Raw genomic sequence first — 24,460 nt, 5'->3', positions numbered from 1 at the left:
TTTCAAATGTGTAGCCCAATATTGTAAAACAGCTCCCTTTTGATATCAGAAGACACCCAAGAAGAATCATATTTCGAACGTCTCTTCGCTTCCTAATTGAGTGTAAAATGGAGTCTAAACTCACTTGGAGTCTGAGATATCAAAACTTGCAACTTATCATATAGGAAAATTGCTTTATAATAGTAAATTAGTAATGCACTTATTTAAACACTATACGAGTACACTTTCTTCATTACGTTCATAGCATAAGACCACTCTTTTTTTTTTTTTTCTTGTCTTTTGACATTCTGCATTCTAAATTAGTCTTGTCTTCTTCCTTAAAAGACAACTTCCTACACTTGCGATCTATTTTCTTTCAGAACTTACTACCAGATTACTGGTTTTATACTAATTTCTTTTTACTTCTTACGCATAATTTTAAACATTATCCTGCATTAAAATTTAGTTTAAAATATAGTCTAGATACCATTCTCGCTGTTACCTAAAAAGAGTATATTTTGATCCATGAATAGATAAACATTTATACTAACGATCCCTAGAAGCCATTTCCTGCATTCTCATTGGCCAACGAAATAATTCCTCCCTCTGATTGGTGGAGACGTCAAAGTCACATGCACCTTTTGAGGTTTCCTTATGAACTTCTTCAACTGTAGTACGTTATTTGGCCAAGGCGTGAAAACATGGCAAAATTGAGATGCTTAGAGCTGGATTTGAGCAAGGAGAGATTCAACGACGCCGGTTATCCCACCGTAACCTCCGATGAGCAAGTATGATTTAAATAGGGGTTTATATAAGGGCATTTTAGGGAGGGCTTGTGCCCTTAAGCTAAACCTAATGCAGGTCCATTTTAGGCTCTCGTAGGGCCTACGAGATTACGAAATGATGGAGAGACTTCGCTTATAAAGGGAAATTTATATTAAATTTTAGGAAAAGGTTACTTTTAATTTATTAATGCTTTGGGAATGTAATATATTCGTATTCTGACAGATTCTGATCGACTAGCCTAGTGGCAAAGGCTTGGGTAGCTCGTTACCTTGGCCCCTCCTTAGGTTTATTATTCACCATATTTTGTAATAATGGGGGAGTATGGGGAGCGGATGCAGAGTAGGGAGATAGCTTAGGGGTAGGTGTGAGAAATCCAAACCTTTCCGCGAATCCAGTATCCTGACCTAACCTTCCTACCCTGTCTTACGGCGCCGTACCCTTACCTGGCCTGGGGTCCTTCGCCCCTTCCCCTGAACCCCCCCCAAGTAACACTGGATATCCCTGTCTCCCTACTCTGCATACTACCCAAGTATGGTGAAAAATTGGGTATCTTAGCTAAGGGGAACAATTTGACTCTTGTGAAACAGGCTACAGAGGCACATCCAATTACCACAGCTTGGCTTCTGCCAGTCATCAGCTGGGACATTCACTGCCATTTGTTTGTGTTTTTGTTTATATTTTTGTCTTTTGTTTGTGTTTAGGACATGTACCATCTTTTTTAGGTTTTTACGTTCAGTCGTACTGCACATCCAAACCTTCAGTTGGCCTCATCTCTGCCACTCCCTTCAGACCTACCAGCCTTGGCCAAAACTTCAAGTAGCATAGCTTTATTTACAGCACTGCATCTTAATCTATTGTAACCGTACCTAGAGTACTGCATCCTAGGCTACTGTACTGAGGCTAAGCAGGTCTTCGCTGGAGCCCCCAACCTAACCTGATTTAAAACACACAATTTCAGACATAGTCCCATACTATTGTTAGGCATAGGGTAGGCACTGTTTTAGTTTGGTGGTTACCAAACATTAGGCTATCGAATTAAATTATCAGATTTGTAAAAATGGCACCAAAAAGCTATAAGAAAAAAATATATACTGTATTTTGCATCTGAAATTCATTATTAAATAATGATATATGTAACTGCAAATTTTCAGGCTTAGGTACCAGATGAGAACATGCCCTGTACACCTCCAAATAGTGTATGATGTTCTTTTATGTATACAAAGTTTTCTGTTGTGATGAAATTTCACTGATTGCGCATTCTATAAAAGTACACTACATTTTGTGAAAGATTGTCATAAAGCATACAATAAATATGTATTATTTCTTTTTATTGAACAACTTTTCTTCTACTGGGCTACATATTAGTTACTGAGGTACTGACATCATATGCGTTGTGATGTGTGTTGTCCTCCTTATTAATGAATAATTCTAGATGGTCTGAAATCTAATGTGCTAACAATAATCTGTCTTTTCTGTAATTATGACTACCATTGGTTATGTCGCCGGTAGGATGCTGTTCCCTACTTCAAAGTATGGGGTTGAAGGAAATCTTATCCTCTTGGCCCAGCAGAGTGCTTTGCCTGAGGTTTTGGCCTCCTGATGAGGGAGGACATGGTGCTCTATATTAGGTTAAGGAGTGGTATAAAGGATGTATATTATTATGCTGTATTATTAATGCAATAGAGACAACTACTTTATCAGAAAAATCATTCTTCTTCTAACAGTACTGATTACGCATGTAATGTGTAAAGTTCTACATTTTACTGCAGAATGTCATGAAAAAGATTGAACTCTTTCAGTTCACTTATTTACCACATATTAAAATATTTCAATATGATATTCCCATAAGACTCAGTATTATTAATCATCACTATATGATTTTTATTTGGATATTTAGTTGCACTCGAATGTTTGTGATTTGGAAATGCTACATTGAAAGTAGTAAAATACATATGACCACTAGAACACATATGACTATGTTCATTGTGGTGCCATATGTATACAAAGGTCAGTTGTAACTGATGCGCCAGTTACACTAACAGTTTCTTTACTGTTCATTTGCAAGAGGTGGCGTAAGTAAAAAAATTGTTCAAATTGACAAATAAAAAAAATAACATTACAGAAATATTGTATGAAATCATGGGAATCTTGTAGAAAAAAAAGTTTCATCCAAAATCAGACACTTAGACACATGGATGTTACTATAAGTATTACAGCACAAGGAAGCAAATAGATTTCTTTCCAAATGACTTTCAGTGAAAATGTCATGATTTTAGTCTGATACAAACATTACAACTTTCGATTGTTTACCTCACCAAATACTGTACAGTAATATCCCTTTGGATCCCTTCTGGCTTTTCTTGAGGTTGTGTAATTCAGGAGAGAGTACCTGAATTTACAGGGTAAGAAACCTCCCATTGTTAAGAAAGCAGTGGATTTTAAAAAAATTATTTAAAAGTTTGTTGTGGTGAATGATGAATTTCAGTTCTGCACATGCCATTTTATGTTTTCTATTTTTTAAAAATTTCATATATTTTCAGATAAAAGTTGAATGCTCCGTTGCTGCATTATACAACTGGGTTAAAACCACAAATGAATGTACGAAAGGACCAATTTTACACAGAGAACGACATGTGAACTACCTAAAGAAAGGCTTGGCAAATCTTCCAGAAGGTTGCACCGTAAGTTTTACTTCCATAGATGCAGCTTTGACCCAGAGCTGAATTCTGTCGTTAGTCTTTGTAGTTAACCTACAGAGTTTGCCTTTGTAGGTTTTAACTTATAATGTTGGTAAAATCATGTATTCATGCTGTTAGTCTGATGCTTCAAATAATGGATCAGCCAATTAGTTACAAATGATCTTTACAGTACTTAGTTTTGTGAAAGTTAATTACTTGACCTGGTGCATCTGGTCATTTCTCACACTTGTTTGAGAATCAGTGTAAATACGAAATGATGTACATTGAAGTTGTGACTTTTGTCTTTGCCAAGGCACATGTTTTAGGCTTGATAGATTGTCAGTGGCCCCTGACAACTTTTAAATTTACAAATCTGTGCTAATGCCCTCCTTGATTTCTAGGTTTTAGATGCTAGTCGGCCATGGTTTGTATACTGGGCTCTCCATGCATTGGAACTCTTAGATGTGAGACTGGAAGAGGAAGAGGCGGCAAAAGTTATAGATTTTCTGCGTCACTGTCAAAATCCAACTGGTGGTTTTGGTGGGGGACCAGGACAGTATTCGCATTTGGCACCAACATACGCTGCAGTGAACGCCTTAGTTATTATTGGAACAAAGGAAGCATATGATGCAATTAACAGGTGATTGAATAGAGTTTCATAGCTATGCATTGTAGCTGTGACTTTTCAGATCATAGCAGTGAAGGAGTTTACCTGCATGATATATGACTGTTGTAGTACTCTTGTTGGTTCAGCTGGGGTAAAAGTAAAAGCAATTCTTGTGCCAGACTTTTGTAATTTAGGTTACTTTCTTAGTGCTACATGACAAAATTCTCTATATTTACCCTTTACAGGTAGAGTATTGGGAAAAGAAATAAAGAGATATTGTACATGAAGGTCATAACAGGTAATACTAGCCTGACAAGCCTGTTGTTCTCTGTTTTGCTAAAAATGCTTGAAATATTGGATTATTTACTACCAATGAAAATCCACAGTTGTTGTATTGGGTGTGTTTTTGTAAATACAGTATGAAATAGACCTCATGATCTGTAAGTATAAAAAGTTAAAAGAAAGAATTAATAAAGATATATAAACAGGTAAACTTAAAAGTAGGATAGCAATTAGTACAGTTAGGTAATTCACTCATTAACGTGTTGCTTGGCAAATGAGTGAGCTGATCTGTGAAGTGGTTTGTCACCTTGTGCTGGATTGGAAAATGAAGTAATTATTGAGTAGCCAAGTGAAATATACCACTTCAGAGAACAGATAGCTCATTAACCAGTTAATGAGGGAATTATTGTACAGACAATTATTGTTTTTGTCTATTTTTTTGTCCATCACAGAACATTGTGACTTTCCTCTTTGTATCATCAGAAAATCTTTTTGGTTACAGCTGAATGGGTCACTGCTAGTGTAGACAAAAGTTACCATTTATTTGGAAAAATATACCTCATAAAACATTGTTGGCATTTGCATTTCAAGAAGTTTTTGTCATGTTCTTGTGATTCATGATATAACATTTATTCGATTTATTTTCACTTTGGGATGGACGTCTTTCATTAAGCATCAGAATTTTTTATTTGGAAAAATATACCTCCTAAAACAATTGTTGGCATTTTCACTTCGAGAAGTTTTTGTCATGTTCTTGTGATTCATGATATAACATTTATTGGATTTATTTTCATTTGGGATGGACATCTTTCATTAAGCATCAGAATTTTTTTTTTCTCTGGATCTGAAGAGATTACAGCACACTGTAAAGCACTCTGTTCTGTGACTCATCATCATCAAAAAATTTTTGCATCACCTTTTCCCCCTTTTAGGGTTAGAGTGAAATGAGTTTTCTCCAGTCCCCTCTGCTCTTTTCAGCATGAGCTTCATACGTATCCATTGTAAGTCTTTGCTCATTCCATCGATGGGGCATTCTTATTTATCATTAGTCTAACAAAGTTTCTCCATTTCATCCATGCCTCAGCTACTTTCTTTCTTACTGTCTCTCACCTTCTGCTTCATAGGCCAGCATGTCCCAAGGTAACAGAAATGTGTAAGAACTGTCCATCCAACAGAAAGGTTCGTAACTCACATCTCTTCCCCACTTGCTCTTATAATACATTTTTGGCATCGGAAATCTCCTAATCCATATATATCTTTAAACCCTAGCACCTATTGTGATGTTTAGTACAGAGTTCACTGCCATACCTTTCCCACAACCATCACATGGTTCCTCCTCGTTGTCTGATTGTACTTTCTCCCTTGCTTCTTTTGAAGTCACTAAAAGCTTTGTTTTGCTTATATAGATTTTCAGTCCTATCATCCCCATTCCATTCCACCTTTAAAATATAACCACCTTCTGTTCCTCAGATTCTGTGTGGCCACTAGGCCAAGAACATAAATCAGCTCCCAGTGGGCCTCTTCTCTGCATTCTTATGTAGCTTCTTCCATTTCTGTACTGTGATAAACAGGAAAGGGCTTAGTGTTGATCCATGATGGACACCAACAATTATGTCTAATTTTCATGATACACCTACCACTGTCTTCAGTCTAGAGTTAATGTAATAGTAGAGTCAAATCAGTGCTTGATGAGTCCTGATATCCTTTCTTCATAATGCCCATGTAAGTGTCTCAGTACTCTTCATGATCCACAAACGTGGTATAATCGCTTCCTCTTTGTGGAGTCCTTTTCCTGTTGTTGCTTCATTATAAAGATTACTTCTGTTGTTATCTCTAGCATGATTCCACACTGACAGTTTTATTGATTTTTAGCAATTTTTCTCAGCCTCTCTTCCAGCACTTTCTCTGATATTTTCATAGCATGCACAAGCACTCTTATTACTGTAAGGCTCTTTTCCCATTCTTCTGGTCCTATCTCTTCCTTTATCAGGTTTTCGTATATTCTAGTAAGCTCATGGATTACTGGTTTTCCTGCTACTTTTATCAAGTTGCTTTTTTTGTTCTGGATGGTCCTAGGGCTTTGTCATTATTCATCATCTGAAATGACATTGTAGACTCTTCAGCTGTTATGCTTATGTTCAGTCAGAAGATTTTCAAAATACTACATGCATTTGTTCCCATATCTTTATTTTCAGTTTTGATATGATCTTTGGGATCTTTTATATTTTCTCCTTTATCTCCTGCTGTATTGAGATTCTGACTGATAGCTTGTGATGAAACAAACATCGTCATTTATGACACAGTTTTAGCATAGACAGTTCCAGCCAATTTCTAAACTACAGGTGGTGTTTGTGTCATTAAGACATCATTCTTTTGTGTTCTGTCTGCTAGACAAAAGGTTGTGAGTCTGGGAACATTCGAGACTGTGAATGTGGGGAAATACAGGATTCGTGGCTTTGGAAGGAGTTAGTTAATTGTTATGTAGACTAATTATCTGATGGTCTTTGCAGGGAAAAATTGCAAGAATACTTATGGAGCATGCGAACTCCGGAAGGAGCTTTTCGTATGCACGAAGGAGGAGAAATCGACATCCGTGGTGTATACTGCGCGGTGTCTGTAGCACGTCTTACAAATATTTGTACCAGCCAACTCTTTGAAAATACTCCTCACTGGATTATGAGGTAAGGATTTGTAAAAGTTGTGTATTGGAATGTTGGTGGCTATATCCATCTAGTTCATTACATTTCTCTTTTGATCAGAGTACAGGCTTATTATGTAAATTGACACCTGGTAGAAAACTGACAGTATCTCTTCTGTGATTTGAGAGGAATGTTTTGTCTAGATGACACTAAACTTATCTTTGCTGCTTGAAATCATTAGGAGGTGTGAAGCAATAATGTATGCCTGCCCTTTCAAGGATAGAGCCATAGCTGTATCCAGTAAGTAAGGTTGATTATGGGGAATTTTATATACTAAATATGTAAAATAATTCATGAAAATATGTAGAGTATAATGGAGCATAAGGAGTACTATTATCTATAACATTCATTTATGGAGAGTGGTGCTGATTAATGTACATCATCAGATATTTGTTATTTATCACACTATTATGTAAATGAAATATTTTCCAGATTATGACTATGCTATACAGTATACCTAAGAACATGAGAAGGTCTGGAATTCTAAGACTTGGGCTTAACCCTTAAGGGATGAATTGAGCCTCAGTGTGAAGTAAAACAGGTTTGGGGAGGTGGATGAATTGAGCTTCAGTGTGAAGCAGAATTACGCACCACTGTTTTGGTAATAATAATTCGAAACAAAGGTGCCAATACTTCTATATGCTATAATTCACTAATGGCAACTTTTATACAGACGTGAGAGTTAGGCCAGTATCAGTAATGCTTGTGACTTCAAGGGGGAAAGTACTGCATCTCTCTCTCTCTCTCTCTCTCTCTCTCTCAGTAAATTTGCTTGTAAAAATTTTTTTTTTTTTTTTTTTTTTTTTTTTTTTTTTTTTTGTCTTTTACGATAGTATGTTGGTTGTAAATGTAATTATACAAAGAAAATTGCAAAGAAACATTAGAAAAGCATGTAAAAGTAAAAAAAAAGTTACTGAATCTTCCTTCTTGTAAATTTACGTGAATATTTTACGACAAATATGCCAAAAATTTGTTACTGCTTTTATTTCTTATCTGTTTTGATATTGTGTGAGCAGTAATAACAATTTTACAAAATACAATAAATTTATTTATTAGAAAAACATATAATAAATTTATTTATTAGAAAAAACATAAGTTGGTAAAATTTATGATTGTCTTGTAAATGAGGCCCCACAAGGGGTTGTAAATAGTCATTTTCAACTTCTCATGGAAGGTAGGGAAAATTTTTTAGAATTTTTCTATTTATACAGTGTGAATGTACGTGTCATTCTCTTTCCATTGATGTGATTTTTTTTTCCCTGGTCTGGGGTGCTGCACATTGATAAATTATGCCGTCCCTTAAGGGTCAAGGCACTGAATAACTTATATCTCCCCTAAACTTGGATTTGCTATTGGTTACATTTTCTTTCAGGTGCCAGTCATATGAAGGGGGCTTCAGTGGCTCCCCTGGTATGGAAGCTCATGGCGGCTACACTTTTTGTGGATTAGCAGCTTTAACTCTTCTCAATTCCCACCATTTGTGCCACACTCCAGCTCTTCTGGTCAGTATTATAATAATTGTAGACTCCGTAGGGTGGTAGTGCTGTCAGTGCACGTCATGCAGTGCTGTCAGTGCACGTCATGCAGTGCTCTGTAGGCATTGCTTTAGGTTCATAGCAGCGTTCCTTCGGCCCCTAGCTACAACCCCTTTCATTCCTTTAGCTGAACCTCTGTCCATATTCTCTTCCATCTTACTTTCCATCCTCTCCTAACAGTTGATTCATAGCGCAGCTGCAGGGTTTTCCTCCTGTTACACCTTTCACACTTTTTACTGTCAGTTTCCATTTCAGTGCTAAATGACCTCATATATAGGTCCCAGCGCTAGGCCGTTGGCCTAAATTCTATATTCTGTTTTATAATAATTGTGGAAATGATACAACAGAGTATTTACATAATGAAATATAATTTTGATGGCAGAATGCTCACCGCATTTGGAGACCTTTGATGTTGTTGGGTACGCCATTAGTGGAGATGATCGTAATGAACCTCATTTGCAAGCTGCCAGTGGGTTAGTGCATAAGATATCCTCATGGTTAGAAAGATGAAGAAAAATGGTCAAAGATTGTAAGTCTGGGCATTTTGATGTGAAGAACCTTGAAACTTCTAAAAAACAATAAAAGCCAATGATGATATTAGTTTTGGTTTATGAAATTCCATTACTTGTCATCTCATCGTTATTTTTAGGTCAGCTGTTCCCTTCATGGGGTTGTACTAGATATGAGTTATCTCCACTGTACCTTATATATCAGTCATAAATCCTTTGTATATGTTTATGGGATATATTTATTTATTAGTAGTCCATCTTTCTCTAGCCATAACCATTGTGTTTTTGATGCCTGCTTCTTCTTTTGCTTCCCCTTACTACAGGCCATGTGAATGACACAGGCCTCAGTGATTGTCCCTCTTCTTGACTCTCCTCATACACTTCCTCTGCATTCTTGGAATTATTTTTGTCCTTATTTTGTTCCTGGGTATGACACTGCTCATTTCACATGATGTTAAGGAAAGGTGAATTGTGATTATTTGGTTCTTACCCAAACCTGTTGTAGTTTATAAACTTCATATGTAGGCTCAACCTTAAAGTTTGAATGTTTCATGGTTAAAAATGTCAGATTTGTAAGTACAGTAGTTAATATTGTTTTACCTAAACACATTCAAGCAGCAGACTTGCATAAAATGTTCATATGATTCAAGCCAGCTTATATTGAACTATTGATATATGACACAATTGCTGCCTTTTTCAAGTTAGACGAGAAAAAAGGAAATACATTTTCTTTTGTGAAAGTGATTTTCAAGTAAATACTGTAATATGGTAGAATTGTAGCTCTTTGGTGTTTATGCTGCTTGTTTGTTTGTTTGTTATACCATATTAATTTTGTCAGCAGTACCATAAACCAATCAACCTTTACAGAGGTGGGCAGCTAATCGCCAGATGCCTTTTGAAGGAGGGTTTCAAGGACGTACTAACAAACTTGTTGATGGGTGCTATTCATTCTGGCAGGGAGGTCTGTTTCCCATCCTTCATTCACTACTTAGTGAGGAAGGTATGTATAGAAGACTTATTTTCCCTAGTTGGATATTTCCCAAGTAAGAAAATTAGAGATATTATTTTTTTGTCACTTCCTGACTCCTTTTATTATTTTCATTTTTGCACTTCTCATCGTGAGATATACCGTACCTATATTCTTTTGCTTGGGATTGTAACCAAACATGAAAAAGCAGACTGATTTCTTTCAAAATGCTGTCAACACATTATTAGTACAATTTACATGCCTTTGGCAATACAGTATCTTGAAAACAGAAGAAAAGATAAAAGAGCTATGCTTTCCTTTTAGTTCTGCCTTTGAGGTCATTTGGTTTTCATACTATATCAAGTGAATAAAAGATATAAAAAAGTATCAGGGAATTGAGAAATATTAACCTGGAAATTATGCCTGTTTCTTATTTTCTCTTCTGAGCAAATGCTATGTGAAAACATAAAAAAAACTGCAAGAGTATAGTATGCTTATTAAAGAATGAGAGAGAGAGAATATTATTGGTTAGTTAGACATATCTTGCCCTTTATAAGTTGAATTGTTATGTAACTAACTTGTGTATGCTTTAATGGTGGATTGGTGGTCTTCAAGAATGAACATTGATGTGTAAATTCAATAGCGTATGATGTGTGGGTTAGAATTTTGTCCTGTATATCTGTTCAGCAATCAGTATCTACTAATCATAGTGTTTTGAACAGGAATTAGAAAAATTAGACCTTTTTGAACATGCTTCACAGATGCGTCAAGTTTAAGCAGCGAGAAATGGATGTTTCAGCAAGAGGCACTTCAGGAATACTTGCTTCTGTGTTGCCAGCATCCAAGGGGTGGCCTGATCGATAAACCTAGCAAGTATGTAGTAATTCATATTTCCCGTTTTGAAGATTTGGTACGTTTACCAGCACAGCGCTGTGTATCGTTTCATATAATGTCTTTATAATGCATAACATGTTTTAAATCTTGACATCTCTTGTGATATTGTATTCTTTGTATATGGTTAATGTTAAGCATGTGATCCAATCCCTGTATGCACGGAGTGCGAAGTAACTCCCAGAGTAAAACATTTTTTGTGTGAATGTCCAGAACATAATCAACAGTGAATGTCAGGTTTAGGAACAAATCAGTTGAGGAAATTTTGTCAGAATCTTCATCATTTTTCAGTTTACCCAATAGTATAATCTGTAATTTTAATAATATCCAAACTTTATTATTAATAAAGACAAATCTTGCAGGCCAGCCTTGTAGCCCTGTGAGGGTTAATTAAATTAGCTCAGTTTATTATATGATAATAATAATAAGTACTTTGATATTACATTGTTCCATTCATCTCTGAGTTAATATTCTTTCTGTATGATTCTGCGGTCATTATTATTTTGTTATTATTCCTCCTTCCTCATAATTCTTCTTTAGATTTTATTTTCATTTCTTGTAATATTGTTTACATTTGACTCAGTCATAATGCAAATTCATCATTATCCTATTTTTATGTTTACTGCAGGGCTGCCATAAATGTGATAAACAGTTAAACCATATGTTTTTATGTGCATTGTGCTTTGAACCAGAATACAGTGGGTATAAAAGTTTTGATACTTCAAGACATTTGTTTAAAAAAAATGATCAGTGGAGAGGTGTGTTAATATAATGATACAAAAGGAAATTTGTAGCATTTTGAAATAATGGTTTGTATTGTCATTAGCCTAGGTTGAAATCTTTTTTCATCTGGAACCTGGTATGTCATCATTTGTTGCATTTATGATGCTGTATTGAATCTTTATATTGAAGCTTTATTTTTTAAGTAGCTTTGCATGGTATTTCTACCCATTTTTCATTAAAAGTTTTCAGGATTCATGTTCAACCTAACTGAAATAATTTTTTTTATTAGATGTAATGAATGCTGTGTGCACATAACTGAGGGAATTTATTTTGAATAGAGTATCATGTATTATACAGTGGTTTGTAACATGGTTTATGAAGTAATGTACTGTATAAAGATTGGAAGATAGCAACAAATTATGGTTATTTCTGTAAGTTATTTTTTTTCTTATTTTGGAGAACTGTACATAGTACAGTAAATAAGTTTGTTATTATTATTATTAGTGCGTCTTCAACGTATGGCGCCACCGACTTACAGTGATCCAATCTTATGGCACTTTTTCAGTGCTGTTAAGTTTCGTTGACGGCACTAATGGCAAGAATAGGCATCAAGTTAATGGTGCTTACAGTGCTGTAACTTGATGCAACATTAAGTTACGGCACCATAAGCACCACTAAAGCGCTGATAACGGTGAAAAACTGACTTACGGTAGAAATCAACTTACAGCACGGCGCTGGAACAGATTCCCTGCCCGTAAGTCAAGGATGCACTCTACTTTGCAAGTTTAATAAGGTAACGGAGTCACATTTCTGTACCTAGGGTTCACCTGGAGGATTTATTTTTACATCTAAGTTGAAAAAAAGATCACATTCAGGTTGATAAGGTTGATGAAGTTAATACAGTGGGAAGGTACCAAAGAGAAAGGATTAAAAGCAAAAAGCAAGAGATCAGTGCTGCTGGAGGCCGAGGAGGTGCTACAGAGAATCTTTAGTACCGTACATTGTGTGCTGCTCAAGTCTTGCTGTGAGTGGCACTTACATGTTAGTGAAAAGTACTTCGTCACTTAAAGTACTTTTTTGTTTTCCTTACGTGTTGTATTACTTACAGCTGTTCATTTTTGTGAAGCTTTCCCTTCATTTTTGTGAAGCTTTCTCCTTTGTCATTCTCTTTCCAGGTCTCCAGACTTTTACCACACATGCTACACTCTGAGTGGCATGTCTGTAGCACAGCATTTTTCGAGTGGGTCAGTTCACAAGAAGTGTATAGTTGGGAAGCCTACCAATGAATTGGTAAGTAACATGCTATGTTTTATATTCATAATTGGATTTGGGTACATCATATTCTATGTTTCATTCATTACTGAAGAATGGTTTCAGGGTATGAAACAGTGTTATTTAATGATGGTAGAATTACATTGTATTGTAATAAATATGGTGTTATTTAATGAGGACAGAATTACAGTGTGCTACAGAATGACAGATTATTTTACATTTAGTTGGATTTAGAAGTGAATAATGGGAGATCATGTGTTAACATCCAGTTTATAGATGTGTATACTGCTATAAGGTTATTACATTTTTTATAAGAAGACAGTTGCAAGCAAGGACTCGTCAGACACCTAACACCTGTAAAGGTAATACTGACATAAACCTAAACAATGAGAATGTAGGGCAGGTCCAAATTTAGTCATAAGTGAGGATGAGAAGTTGAAATAGGAAAATTTGAAGATGCAAGGCAGTCATGTTGGAAGAGAGCTCAGCATAGATTTGATGCAGAGTAAAAGGTAAAAAGCATAATGGCTGGGGCCTTTATGGTAGGCTACAAAGAACCTTTAGTACTGCTAACTTTGCACCACTTGAGGTATGCTATGGACAGCAGGTTTATTTGGTGCTTTCTTATCTGATATAATTGAAGCATATCATTGTAAGAACCATTAAAACAAGGCCAGGTCCTCAGTAAAATAGAAATAATAAGCCATAAAGTGCATAAGGTTGAAAATAAAGTATTCAACATAACTGCAATTAGCCTTGGTGTCATTTCTTAGGTAGATGTCAAGGCCTCTGTTCATAACTAATTTTCAGATAGAATGGATTTCAAATATGGGACCTTAGTGAAGGAATGTAAAGCAGGTTCTTCAATAACAACATTAATGACATTTATGGAAAACAACCAAAATACAGTACGTAGCAAGACTTTAGTATTTTTGCCATCATAGGAAACAAGACTTGCAGGAATGTGACTACTCTGTGGAATCGTGAAAGCATAACCTACGGAAGGGGAAAATGTTGCAAAAGGATCTAAGCAGTGATGGTGTTACTGCTAATTAGGTAGATTAAATGAGCCAGAAGAATGTGAGGGACTCACCTTCTCCATTATTTAACAGTAATTGATTTAGCACAAGTCACAGAATTGAGCTAACAACTGTGGGATCTGTCAGTAATTTACTAGGAAGAACTTTCCCCTTTAACTTTGAGAAGTTGATATTTCACCTTGAAATACAAGTTGGTCACAGGATGGTAATTGTCTTACCAAAGTTCCAACAGGTTTTCAGTCTGGCAATGAGGCAAATGTACTATGATATGCAGTCTGCCTCTGAAAATGAAATTATCAGTGCCATCAGAATAATGTCTGTTCAGCTACAGTTTAGTATTTGTTTCAAGAATCTTGATAATGTGTTTATGATTAGTCTCAAAATCTATTAGTTCCATAGGGAGTCATTATGGGATGCTTATCTTTGGTTTCCTTGACATCTAAGAAGATGTTTAATTATAAACTGCAGTCAGGTAAGAGATACGTGATGCACCAGTTTGGTCCCCAGATATGTTGCTTTCTGTTTGAGACTTTCTATTTGGGCTTAGAAAGGAAACTAAACTAATTCATAGTGATAATGGTAAAAGAAATGTAAGTTTTCTCCTTATCAATTTTTTTATCTTATTCAACAGGCTTTGGTGCATCCACTGTACAATGTCGGACTGGAAGCATCCATAAGTGCCAGTCAGCATTTCAACAGCCTACCAGTGCCTCAGACAATTAAAGTGGAAGAGGAAGAACCAGCCCAAAGTTGAGGAACATATGTTCCTAGCCACTGTTTATGAGATGCATTAATGTTGAAACTTTATCACCATCACTGTTGTAAAACACATAAAAGAGATGAAGTTTTAGTAGAAGTGACAAGATGTATTGTTAATTGTTGTTGGTATCAAGAGAATACTACTGTATTAACATGCTGTAGTTTTCATCTTTTTTTAAAGATCTCAGAATATCTGATTTTGAAATCAAAGGGTCTTATTGCTGTTTGAGACACAGGATTTGCAACAAAAGTTTGCTCCTAAGCCCTACAAAGAATTATGCAAGCAGCTATCAAGGAGGGTTGGCAAAAAAAAAAAAATGTAATTACTAAGGAATGGGCTACAGCCATTACTTGTGTGAGGTTGATCTCTTTTTACAAATTTGATATGTTTGGCTGACTGTACAGTCATAGCCTGTTACATATGTAAATACAAATTGTGACAATTTTATAAATTGTCAGTTGTTAGGAATCACAGTTTTTATCTTGTTAATATCAAGCTAAGTTGTTCTTGACAAAGGCCAGGATAACCCCCCCCCGAGTTTCTCTTTAGTACAGTGTTGCCTGTGCAATGGGAAGTACTGTACCTCTGTATATATGACAAGAGTATGGGCTTGTTTCCAAATATGAATGTAGAGAATGGAAATGTTAAGTATGGATTCATCACATTATTAGGTTTTTTTTTTTTTCTTTACTCAAACAGTATCTTTTAGTAGAAAAACCAAAGATGTACAGTATTGGATATCAGTAAGCATGTGGTGACTCTTGGGTGCATTACCATGGTAATCTTGCACATACTCAGGCTCTGATATTTTTCTGAATGATTGTACAGTATGAATTGAAGGTAAGGGATATGGTATTAATCATCAGAGTATTAGCAGTTTTAGCTTTCTGTAACTAAAAGAAGTTGAAGATCTGCCCTTTGTTATAAAACAGTTTTAATATAACAGAAACAAATTATATTATTGTTTGAGCAGCCGAGATGCCCGAATTGAGATTAAAATTACTTGGAGGGCTGCTTTATTCCATGGGCTATCTTATAAATTTGTGTTTATCCCTGGATTGTTGTTGGTATTGATTATGGTTTGATGGTGAAAATGGAATTGAAAAGCACTATTCTTTGATGTTGAATGCTCTGCAAACAATACCACAATGTGTTCTAATGTACAGATGTGCTAAGTTATCCTGTGCAGTTTTTAGATAGATGACTGGCCTCAGATATGGACCAATTAGAGATGGCATTGTTTGGTGACGACAAAGGAACGAGTATGATTTTAGCAAAGGAAAGAGTAGAGGAGAAAAAGCTGTGAGTGCAACCTATCAAAGCTTACTTGAAAATGTTGTTTGTGCATTTCTTTAATTTAGTAAAAAAAAAAAAAATGAGGATACTCTTTTATGTAGTGGTGATTATGCTGTAGTTTACGTACTTAGAACTGTGAAATATGTCCCTTATTTTGTTTTCCCCATGGTAGAAATTGATGTTAACCTCAAATTTGGCATTACATGCTCCCCTGGTTAGTGTCACCAGTTAAGTTACCTTAAAATTACTCAGAACCATGTAGTATCTATTTTCTTCTTGATTCTTGTTTTCTGTTTCTATCTTTGCTTATCCTGATTCAGCAAGAAAGTATGTTCTGTAGTTCTTGTTATGAAATATATTATGTCCGTCCTTTTTTCCAATGTGTATTAGTTTTTATAAAGCTGACCTATGTTCGTACATGTTTTTCATGAGACCCAGTGAATAATATGATATGTTTATAACATTTTTCTAAATGAATTCACCTTTTGAAATTGTTAATATGTAATTGCCATAGTACCCAGACATTTGGAAAAGTAATGAAACAGGTAGTAGATGGAAAGCCTTCTTTTTTTTTGCTTTATTTTATGGGTGCAAGCATTAGTTATGATTGTGAGAGATATTGCAGTGGTTTTTTTTTATTCGAAGAAAGTGAGAGATGAAAAATTTGTCATAAGAAAGAGAAAAGCCTTATCACTTCAGGCACTCATACAATGAATCATTTATTTAATTTTGATTTTAAACAAATGAATTTAGGTCATATGCAGCCTAATCAACAGGAGGTTGGGTATTTTAAGCCTTTGTCACATCTCTCGGACAGTTTTGGCGTTATATCTTGTTCTTCATGTTGCCTTTTAAAAAGTAGAGTGGTTAAACCTTTCCTTTTTAATACATTTTAAGATAAGTTTTAATTTCTGTAGCCCATTTTTGAGGCAATTTTTGACCTTGATAACATTTTTATACTGGCAGACAAAGGTGACTGTGCTTTTCATTATTTACCCTGCTTATGTTAATAGCTTTAATAGAGAGCCCTTACATTATCATTATTTATTGAACAGCTCAAAGGCATGACCATGGTGTTATGAGGCAATGACTATCAGTGATATACACATTGGCAATGTTGGAGCTGTCTAAAGGTATTGATCATGTAAGAGCTCCTTCGTATGCTTAGTTGCCGTAGTTTGCAGTAGTCAAATATGATGCCTGATAGCAGCTTGACCGCGGATTGGCTCTAGTCAGTAAATTTCTGTATTTTCTGGTGATGCCTGAGCTAGGCATCTTCTACTACCATCCATATCAAGATGAATTTATTCTTTTACTGGATAATATTGTTGAAGGAAAATAGCAAAGTCTGAAGGGTAGGAAAATAAAATAGTGGGACTTTAGTTCTTGCTACATCCAGTAACAATAAAATGCTTCGTTACTGACTTTAAAATTGCCAGGCTGAGTTTTGGCAATAGGTGTTTTTTTTTTTTTTTAATCTTGTGTGCATTTATGGAAAATTTGGGAGAAAACTGGTAAAGCAAATTCTTTGAAGAAAACACTCACTCGCACTCATTAACCTTCGGCATTCTCCTGTCAGTCAGTCTGCAGCCCATAAGAGTACTCATCTTTGAAGACTGAAAAAGCAAATGTGTTTGACATGAACCTTCCTTTTATCCAAATTAATTTGGAAATGAATTTTGCTTTAAACTGTTCAGTCTTTTTGTCTAACATGGCCTTCATCCTAGAGTGCAGTAACTCGCCTCTTATGATTCTCTTTCTCCTCTACAATGGTTAAACTGTGAAAATACTCAGTATAATATTAAAACACTTGGAATCTGCTTTTGCCAGTTTTAAGTATGGATTCTGAAGCTGTAAAGCAAAATCAGTTTATTATTTATACAATGTTATTCACAAATATTAATCCTTTCTCAGGAACTCTGGTGACTTGCCATTGCTCTTGGCATCTTTGGATGGGTTCTGACATTATGCTCTTGATTTACAGCTACACTCCTATGTAGACTCATTTCAAGTTTTGTATGTGACTGTAGGGGTCGATTTACTGTTTACAATATGCATTATGTGGTACACTGCATACATTACTAAAGATTCTCTATAGACACTGTTTACAATATCTCCTGCATTCCTGTCTTGTATGTGGTATCTCATTCCTGTCTTGTATCTCTCCTGCTGCATTCATTCCTGTCTTGTATCTCTCCTGCTGCATTCATTCTAAAGATTCTCTATTCATTCCTGTCTTGTAGACACTGTTTGTCCCCTGCTGCATTCATTCCTGTCTTGTATCTCTCAAACATTTACTGTGGTGGTCTACTTTCCCTCAGCTAAACTCTAACTGGACTGTGTTCCATTTTCAATTCTTTTTTAAGAAATTCTTTTAGTAGGCCCTATGAAATCTAGCAATGTGACTCGGTAGTCTTGTTACACTACATTATGATAAAAATTGCTCTGATTGCTCCATTTCCATTGTACTGTTGTGACATTGCTAGATCAGTACCCCATCCTTGTGTAATTATATGCCTTCTTTCTAATACTGACCAGACACCCTCCTGGTTTAAACCATTAATTTCCAAATTATTCTTATCTTCACAAACCATGTTCCTTTCCTTCTTAGTTCACATTGGAAAACTCATTCTTGGTTATGCCTCATCTTGAAAACATTTTCATTCCTGTTCATCTTTGGGAACTAGTTGCCCCCAGTCTCTCTGTCTCATGCATTGCTACTAATGGGGAACTAGGTAATGTATATGGGTCGAATAAAACTTTCAGTGCTTAAAAATTTAGTACTCCCTAACTTTATCATATATGATGCCAAATTCCCCAGTCATTTTCAAGGATTTTGAATTTGCACTCATACATATCACCATTTTGGTTTTAGTAGAAGAATCTGTAGGAAGGATCACATTCCAGGCATGTCTAGGTTTGCCTAGATGCTGGGCAGGCATTTTAGTTGCTCTTATGTACGTCCCTGAGGGGCTCCTGATTTATGTGGGACTTGATTCCCTTTGGAATGCCATTTTAGAAATGGGTGACTCCACACGTCACTTTTGATTGGTGATCTGGAGGCTCCCATCTAATCTGCACTGTTCTAAAGCTGGTTAGCTTTCCACACACTGTTCTTGATGACTAAAGTGAAGGCTTTCAACCTAATCAGTACTGTTCTTAAAATAGGTGGCTCTCCACAGCATTCTTTCAATCAGTACTGTTCTAAAACTCATTAGCTCTACGTACTCCATTCTTGATTGCTGAATAAAATTATTCCATCACATCAGTCCTGCTGCATTCATTCCTGTACTGTTTAAAATCCAGTTATCTCTCCATGTACCATTCTTGACTGTAGGAATGAATGCTTTCAACCTAATCAGTAGTTCTAAAATGGGATGGCTCTCCATGCACCACTTTTGATTGCTGGATGTTGGTGGCATAATTGATTTTGGTTGCCCCACATAAATATAGGAAACGTATGTCAAGAGACTGGGTGGGGAGTACCACGCTATGGCAGAAAGGCAGGACTAGGATAAGATTAAATATTTCAGTTATAATAACAATCAAAATTACTTGTTTGTGAGGCTGGTACTGAAAAGTCATGAAGTAAAAGATAGTAATACTGCTCCTTGATGAGTAAGAAAGCGCTGGAATACTGGTAAATCAGAGCAACACAGTAAAAAAGAGCAAAAATCTATCCTGAGCAAAGGGTCTGTACTTCTTTATGCAGCAAAGGCAATTCCATTTATGAAGATGAAAATTCTGAAAAGAATTAATTTCAAAATAATGAGTTACTGGTTTGAGTTCCAATGGAAGATACTGAGAGATGTGGTTTCCTAAGACAGGGAAATGGACAGATGGTTTAGGCAAGTGACAGAGGAGGGAAGCAGTTAATCAGAAAAGTAGTACACAACACATGAAACTACCAGAAGAAAGATGAGATGGGAATTTGAGAAGCACGTGACCCAGGTAGAAGAGAGGGGAGAGATCCAATGCTTCATTTCTAACCCCATAAAGTATGTACCAGATGTATAAACAAATCTTTGACATAAGACTAACCGCCTAACCCCATACACTCTTGGTATATCTTGTTATTTGGTTGTTCAATACAGTTACCAAGAAACACTGAAGTGTGGGGGATTACCAAAGTGTCAAAATTACTGTCTCTTGCAAACGACTAATCTGCAACCAAATCTAGCTAGTTTTGTGCGAGCCAAGAATATTTGTTAATATGTCTGGATGAACTGCCACATCAGAATCAACTGGAGGTATGAACTTAAACTGCATAGTAACTTTCATTAAAAACCATTGACAAACGGGGAACAGAATGATAATGAGTCCTGGTAAGAATTTAGAACTTTCAAATATTAGATTTAACTTTGGTTACAAAATAAGACTTAATTGGATTCCCATCAGGAAGAGAGATAGATTATTTCTCTTAAATGCAAAACCACATTTTAAGCCCTGAATACCTGATCACGACTTGCCAAATCGTGAAAAATTAAATATAACCCAGGAAGGTGTTAGAAAGTGGTTTCAGAAGTGTTAAATGAGTGTAACAATGGAAAGACCCTTCACACCTATGCTACTCTTCTTTTAATCCACCTGACTGGTGCAGTTTTCTTCTTTATCTTTGTTATGCTTGTGAGACTGATGTAATGCAATTGTTTTCCTTAGTTATATACTCTGGATTCTGTAATTCATCTAGCACTTTGTTTCTGGTATATCCACACATGCTACTGTATATCCCACATCCAGGATATGCACTATTGCAAGCTGCTATTTGCACTAATTTTTGTTTTCTTTTTTGTTGACTCTGATGATGGTTCCAAAGGTATATTCTATTCTATGAAGATGACATTTTCTTTGAGAAATAATTTTATGCCTATTTCTTCAAAGCCTGACCTATACAGCATTAGAAAATAGAGTTCAAGAAGTAAAAGCTGGTGAAGAGGATGCTGCTTATTCATTTGATTTTTGTAAAATTAGTCATCTAGCACCAATGGATGAGTGTTTCACTTTTGCCCGCACTTTCAAGGATTTTAACTTGTAGGCATGTCTGATATTTTGGAGTTCTTGTTCAATATTGCTAGTTCACCAGTGAAGAAGGATGGTAAGGTTGGCATCTGCATTTGTCAAGCTGACAAATCCAGGTCATACTGAAACTCAGTTTGATGGTAGAGTACTGTACTATGGAAATGAAATTTTAGATTACAATGAAGGGCTAGGAGAACAGTATCAGTATCAGTGGCACAAGTTTATTGAAGCTATGGATATTTGGGAATTTTATTTGATTTGATGGTGCTTTAACTTTGAAGATGTCTATGCATCCAAATTAGTTGGAATTTCATCTCGTTTTTTAATATCTGTAATGCACTGATATACAGTATACTTGGGTCATGGTATCACTATACGGAAAAGAAGATATTTTTCAAGAGGTGGAAAGGAACTAGAATCTGTTGAGATATGACATTTTGTTGTACTGCAGTAACTGACATTAGCCATTAAACAATATAAACTCTTCTTTGACAGCAAACATCAGCAACACCTAATCAGACACCTGGGTAACTAAACTTGGTATTGAGAGCTTTGACAAGCTGAATGGATTTATGGACTTAGTGAACAAATAAGTGTGAATGCAAAGGTGCAGGTAACTGGACAACTGGGTGCATGGATATTTAACTGAAGATAGAGCCACAGATGACTGGCTGAGCTGTACATAAGAGTTGGCTGCATGGCCAGTGGTCACACTGATGAACTTAAGACTGACAATTAATGTAACTGACTAGAAATGATGATTACTTGATTAGAGACTCAATACACTTTTTCCATTTGAGAGTCCTGTATTTGGATATTCAAGGGGTTTGTTGTCAGACAACTGAGCTAAATTTTGGTTCAAGGAATACATTCTTTATTGAGATATGAAAATTGGAGTAGGGAAATGTTGCAAGTAGACAGAGTAGGGAAATGTTGCAAGTAGATAGCTAAGTGGGCAAAGAACAAAGAAAATGGAATAAAGACAGAGAGCAAGGTGGATGAGGTCATATGGGACCTTGAATACTGACAGCAGTGAACTATTCAAGGCTAACCATAAACCCTTCCTCTCTCTGGTGTTTGGGTTTCAAAGGAACATGAGACTGCACATCAAACCACTGCTTTTATTATATGCTGAGCTCTGCTCCAGTACTAATAACTGTGCCTAGATTTAATGATTGCCTTTGTGGCTCTTGTTGATATTTTACAAATACAGACGTTCCATGAAAATCTTGATAAAAGGATTGACTTTCATCAGTTTAAAAGAAGATCACTAGAGTACACCCATAATCTTCCAGTGAACAAAATCTTCCACTCTTTCACGCAATACCCATTATGCTAAGTATAACAGACATTTGTAAATATAATACTTGATGTAAAAACAATAATCACTGATATACTGGAGAAAGGATTTATGACACAGAGGCAACTCACTCCCTGTAAATATAGCACACAGTTTTATGTGTTACCCAAAATGTTACTCAGAGAGCCAAGTTACTTTTACATTTAGTCGATATAAAGCCATGAGGTTTACAAATTATTTGTACAGTATAATTAATTAATATACAGCTGTGACCTTTACAATAAGTTGATTTTTGTCTTGATGGAATATGGATAAGATAATTGATCATGTTATGAGAGACATCAAAATCAAAGGAATGCAAAACTAATTACTGAATTGAAACATTCAATCATGTAATGCAAGGTTTCCTAAACAAGGATTTAAATCGTATTTCAATATTGTGGAAGGTTGGTGAAATGAAGGAATTTTCCTTTGCAGAAGGGTGTACTTGTGAAACATTTATATGTTAAAATATTATTAATAAGTTGCTATGATTGCACCCGCATGAATTATGGTAATTGTTTTGTGTTGTGTATTTTGTCTATTGCTGTAATGTATTTGGTGGCAAGATGTTTTAGTGTTAAAAGATGATTTTGTGACAAGTTTTATGTTACAGTAGGTTACTGTATTATCACTTCTGCTTCTACATGAAGATTTAGAGAATAACTAGGTAACAGCGCAACTGACATTTAGGGAACATTCTTACTTACAGTATGGTGATTAAGTGTCCCAGTTGTGTACGGTTACTGTAATTTACTGGGGATTGCAAATGAGTCTTGAATTTCAATTTTTATAGTTCCTGTGGGATGTACCATCAATTGAAAAAAACAACATTACTGGCCTGGCAGACTAATAATTAAGAGCATGTCATCCCCCAATCTGTTGCTACTCTGGGTAGCGTAACGCATCTCGTCGTAATCCGTCATATCCCATTGCATGAATAGTAGTGCCTTTGGATTGTTCTATTTGGTAGTGACTGACAAGGGTATTAGGCATATTCCATGATTAGTAACTGTTAAGCCAGGAGGAGGAAAAGCCTTTTTTTTTATGGCTAAAACTAGTTGTAATAAAATGATAAGACAATGTATGTGATACCCAACCATCAGTTATATTGTAATCAGTTAAATACTCTGTGTACTGTCATATTACAAAGGGATTTATATTTTATATATAACTTTGGGGATTTATTTCAGACTTTCTTTTGCTTTCTCTCCCTATCTTGCTCTGTCTCATGTTTGGTAAACTTTTGTACAGGTTCTACTCATCAGGTAACTTAGACTGATGATTTACAATTACCTAATATTTAATTTCATGTATGCTTTCAAATTCACAATTGCAGTTCCACTGTATCACTTGTTTGATAAATGCTATCCAGCTTTCTTTACCAAGAATGGGACTTATCATGTTTTAGCAGAACTGATTGTGCTAATTAGACTGTTCGTAATCAGTAACATTTCCCATTTAACTAGAGTTTTGGTAGGACCCCCAAAAGAACAGTGAAGGTGAAGCACAGGTAACAAGATGTATAATCTTAGCCTTAATTCTAATTTTTCACATTCACATAAGTACTATTCTCAGAGGTTTTTCCTATACAGTATACCTTTCAAAAGAATGGCAGCTGTCATTGCCATATACTCCTTTCATGTTGCAAATATTTTGCAGACTGACAGAATTGCAAGAGATTTGCTTGTAGATATTTATTCTTGCAATTTTTTCTGTTCATGATGTATAATGAAATAGACAATACCATTGATGATATGATGTCTTTTTAATTGCCTTTACAGAACTGTATATTTTGTATTTAGTTGACTAATGGAAAACTTTGTTCTTGTTTGACACTCATGGTCATACCATGCCAGTGTTGTTATTCTTTTGTACAATTTTAATGCTTTGTTTGTGAGATGAACTAGTCATAAAGACTAATGATATAAGCAAATCATAAAGGCGTATCATATGGAGGGCCTAATGATTCTGTATGTGTCCCTGTTAAAGGTAAAGATTTATAATTACAGTATAAATATTTCTTAAACCACTACAGCATATTCTTATTAACAGTAAAAGTGTGTTAACTCTGGGTG

General features: G+C 35.6%; 1 protein-coding gene and 1 long non-coding RNA gene across 2 annotated transcripts; both read left to right on the top strand.

The window, feature by feature from the left end:
- Nucleotides 1-608: 608 nt before the first annotated feature.
- Fntb (Farnesyl transferase beta subunit) lies at nt 609-16,439 on the top strand. The gene is made up of 9 exons (XM_067084657.1): nt 609-767; nt 3,306-3,446; nt 3,845-4,083; nt 6,843-7,013; nt 8,404-8,533; nt 9,943-10,075; nt 10,804-10,915; nt 12,832-12,946; nt 14,600-16,439. Exons 1-9 carry the CDS (start codon nt 681-683, stop codon nt 14,720-14,722), a joined length of 1,251 nt encoding a protein of 416 aa, XP_066940758.1. The 5' UTR covers nt 609-680; the 3' UTR covers nt 14,723-16,439.
- Nucleotides 16,440-18,710: 2,271 nt separating this feature from the next.
- LOC136827004 (uncharacterized) lies at nt 18,711-24,140 on the top strand. Its single transcript, XR_010849776.1, has 2 exons — nt 18,711-21,624; nt 21,699-24,140. It is a non-coding gene; the product is annotated as an uncharacterized lncRNA (long non-coding RNA).
- Nucleotides 24,141-24,460: the final 320 nt, after the last annotated feature.

This window comes from Macrobrachium rosenbergii, chromosome 41, assembly GCF_040412425.1.
Source record: "Macrobrachium rosenbergii isolate ZJJX-2024 chromosome 41, ASM4041242v1, whole genome shotgun sequence".
Classification (NCBI taxonomy): domain Eukaryota; kingdom Metazoa; phylum Arthropoda; class Malacostraca; order Decapoda; family Palaemonidae; genus Macrobrachium; species Macrobrachium rosenbergii.
The sequence above is the reverse complement of the archived record's forward strand: the minus strand, read 5'-3'. Positions and strand labels throughout refer to the sequence as shown.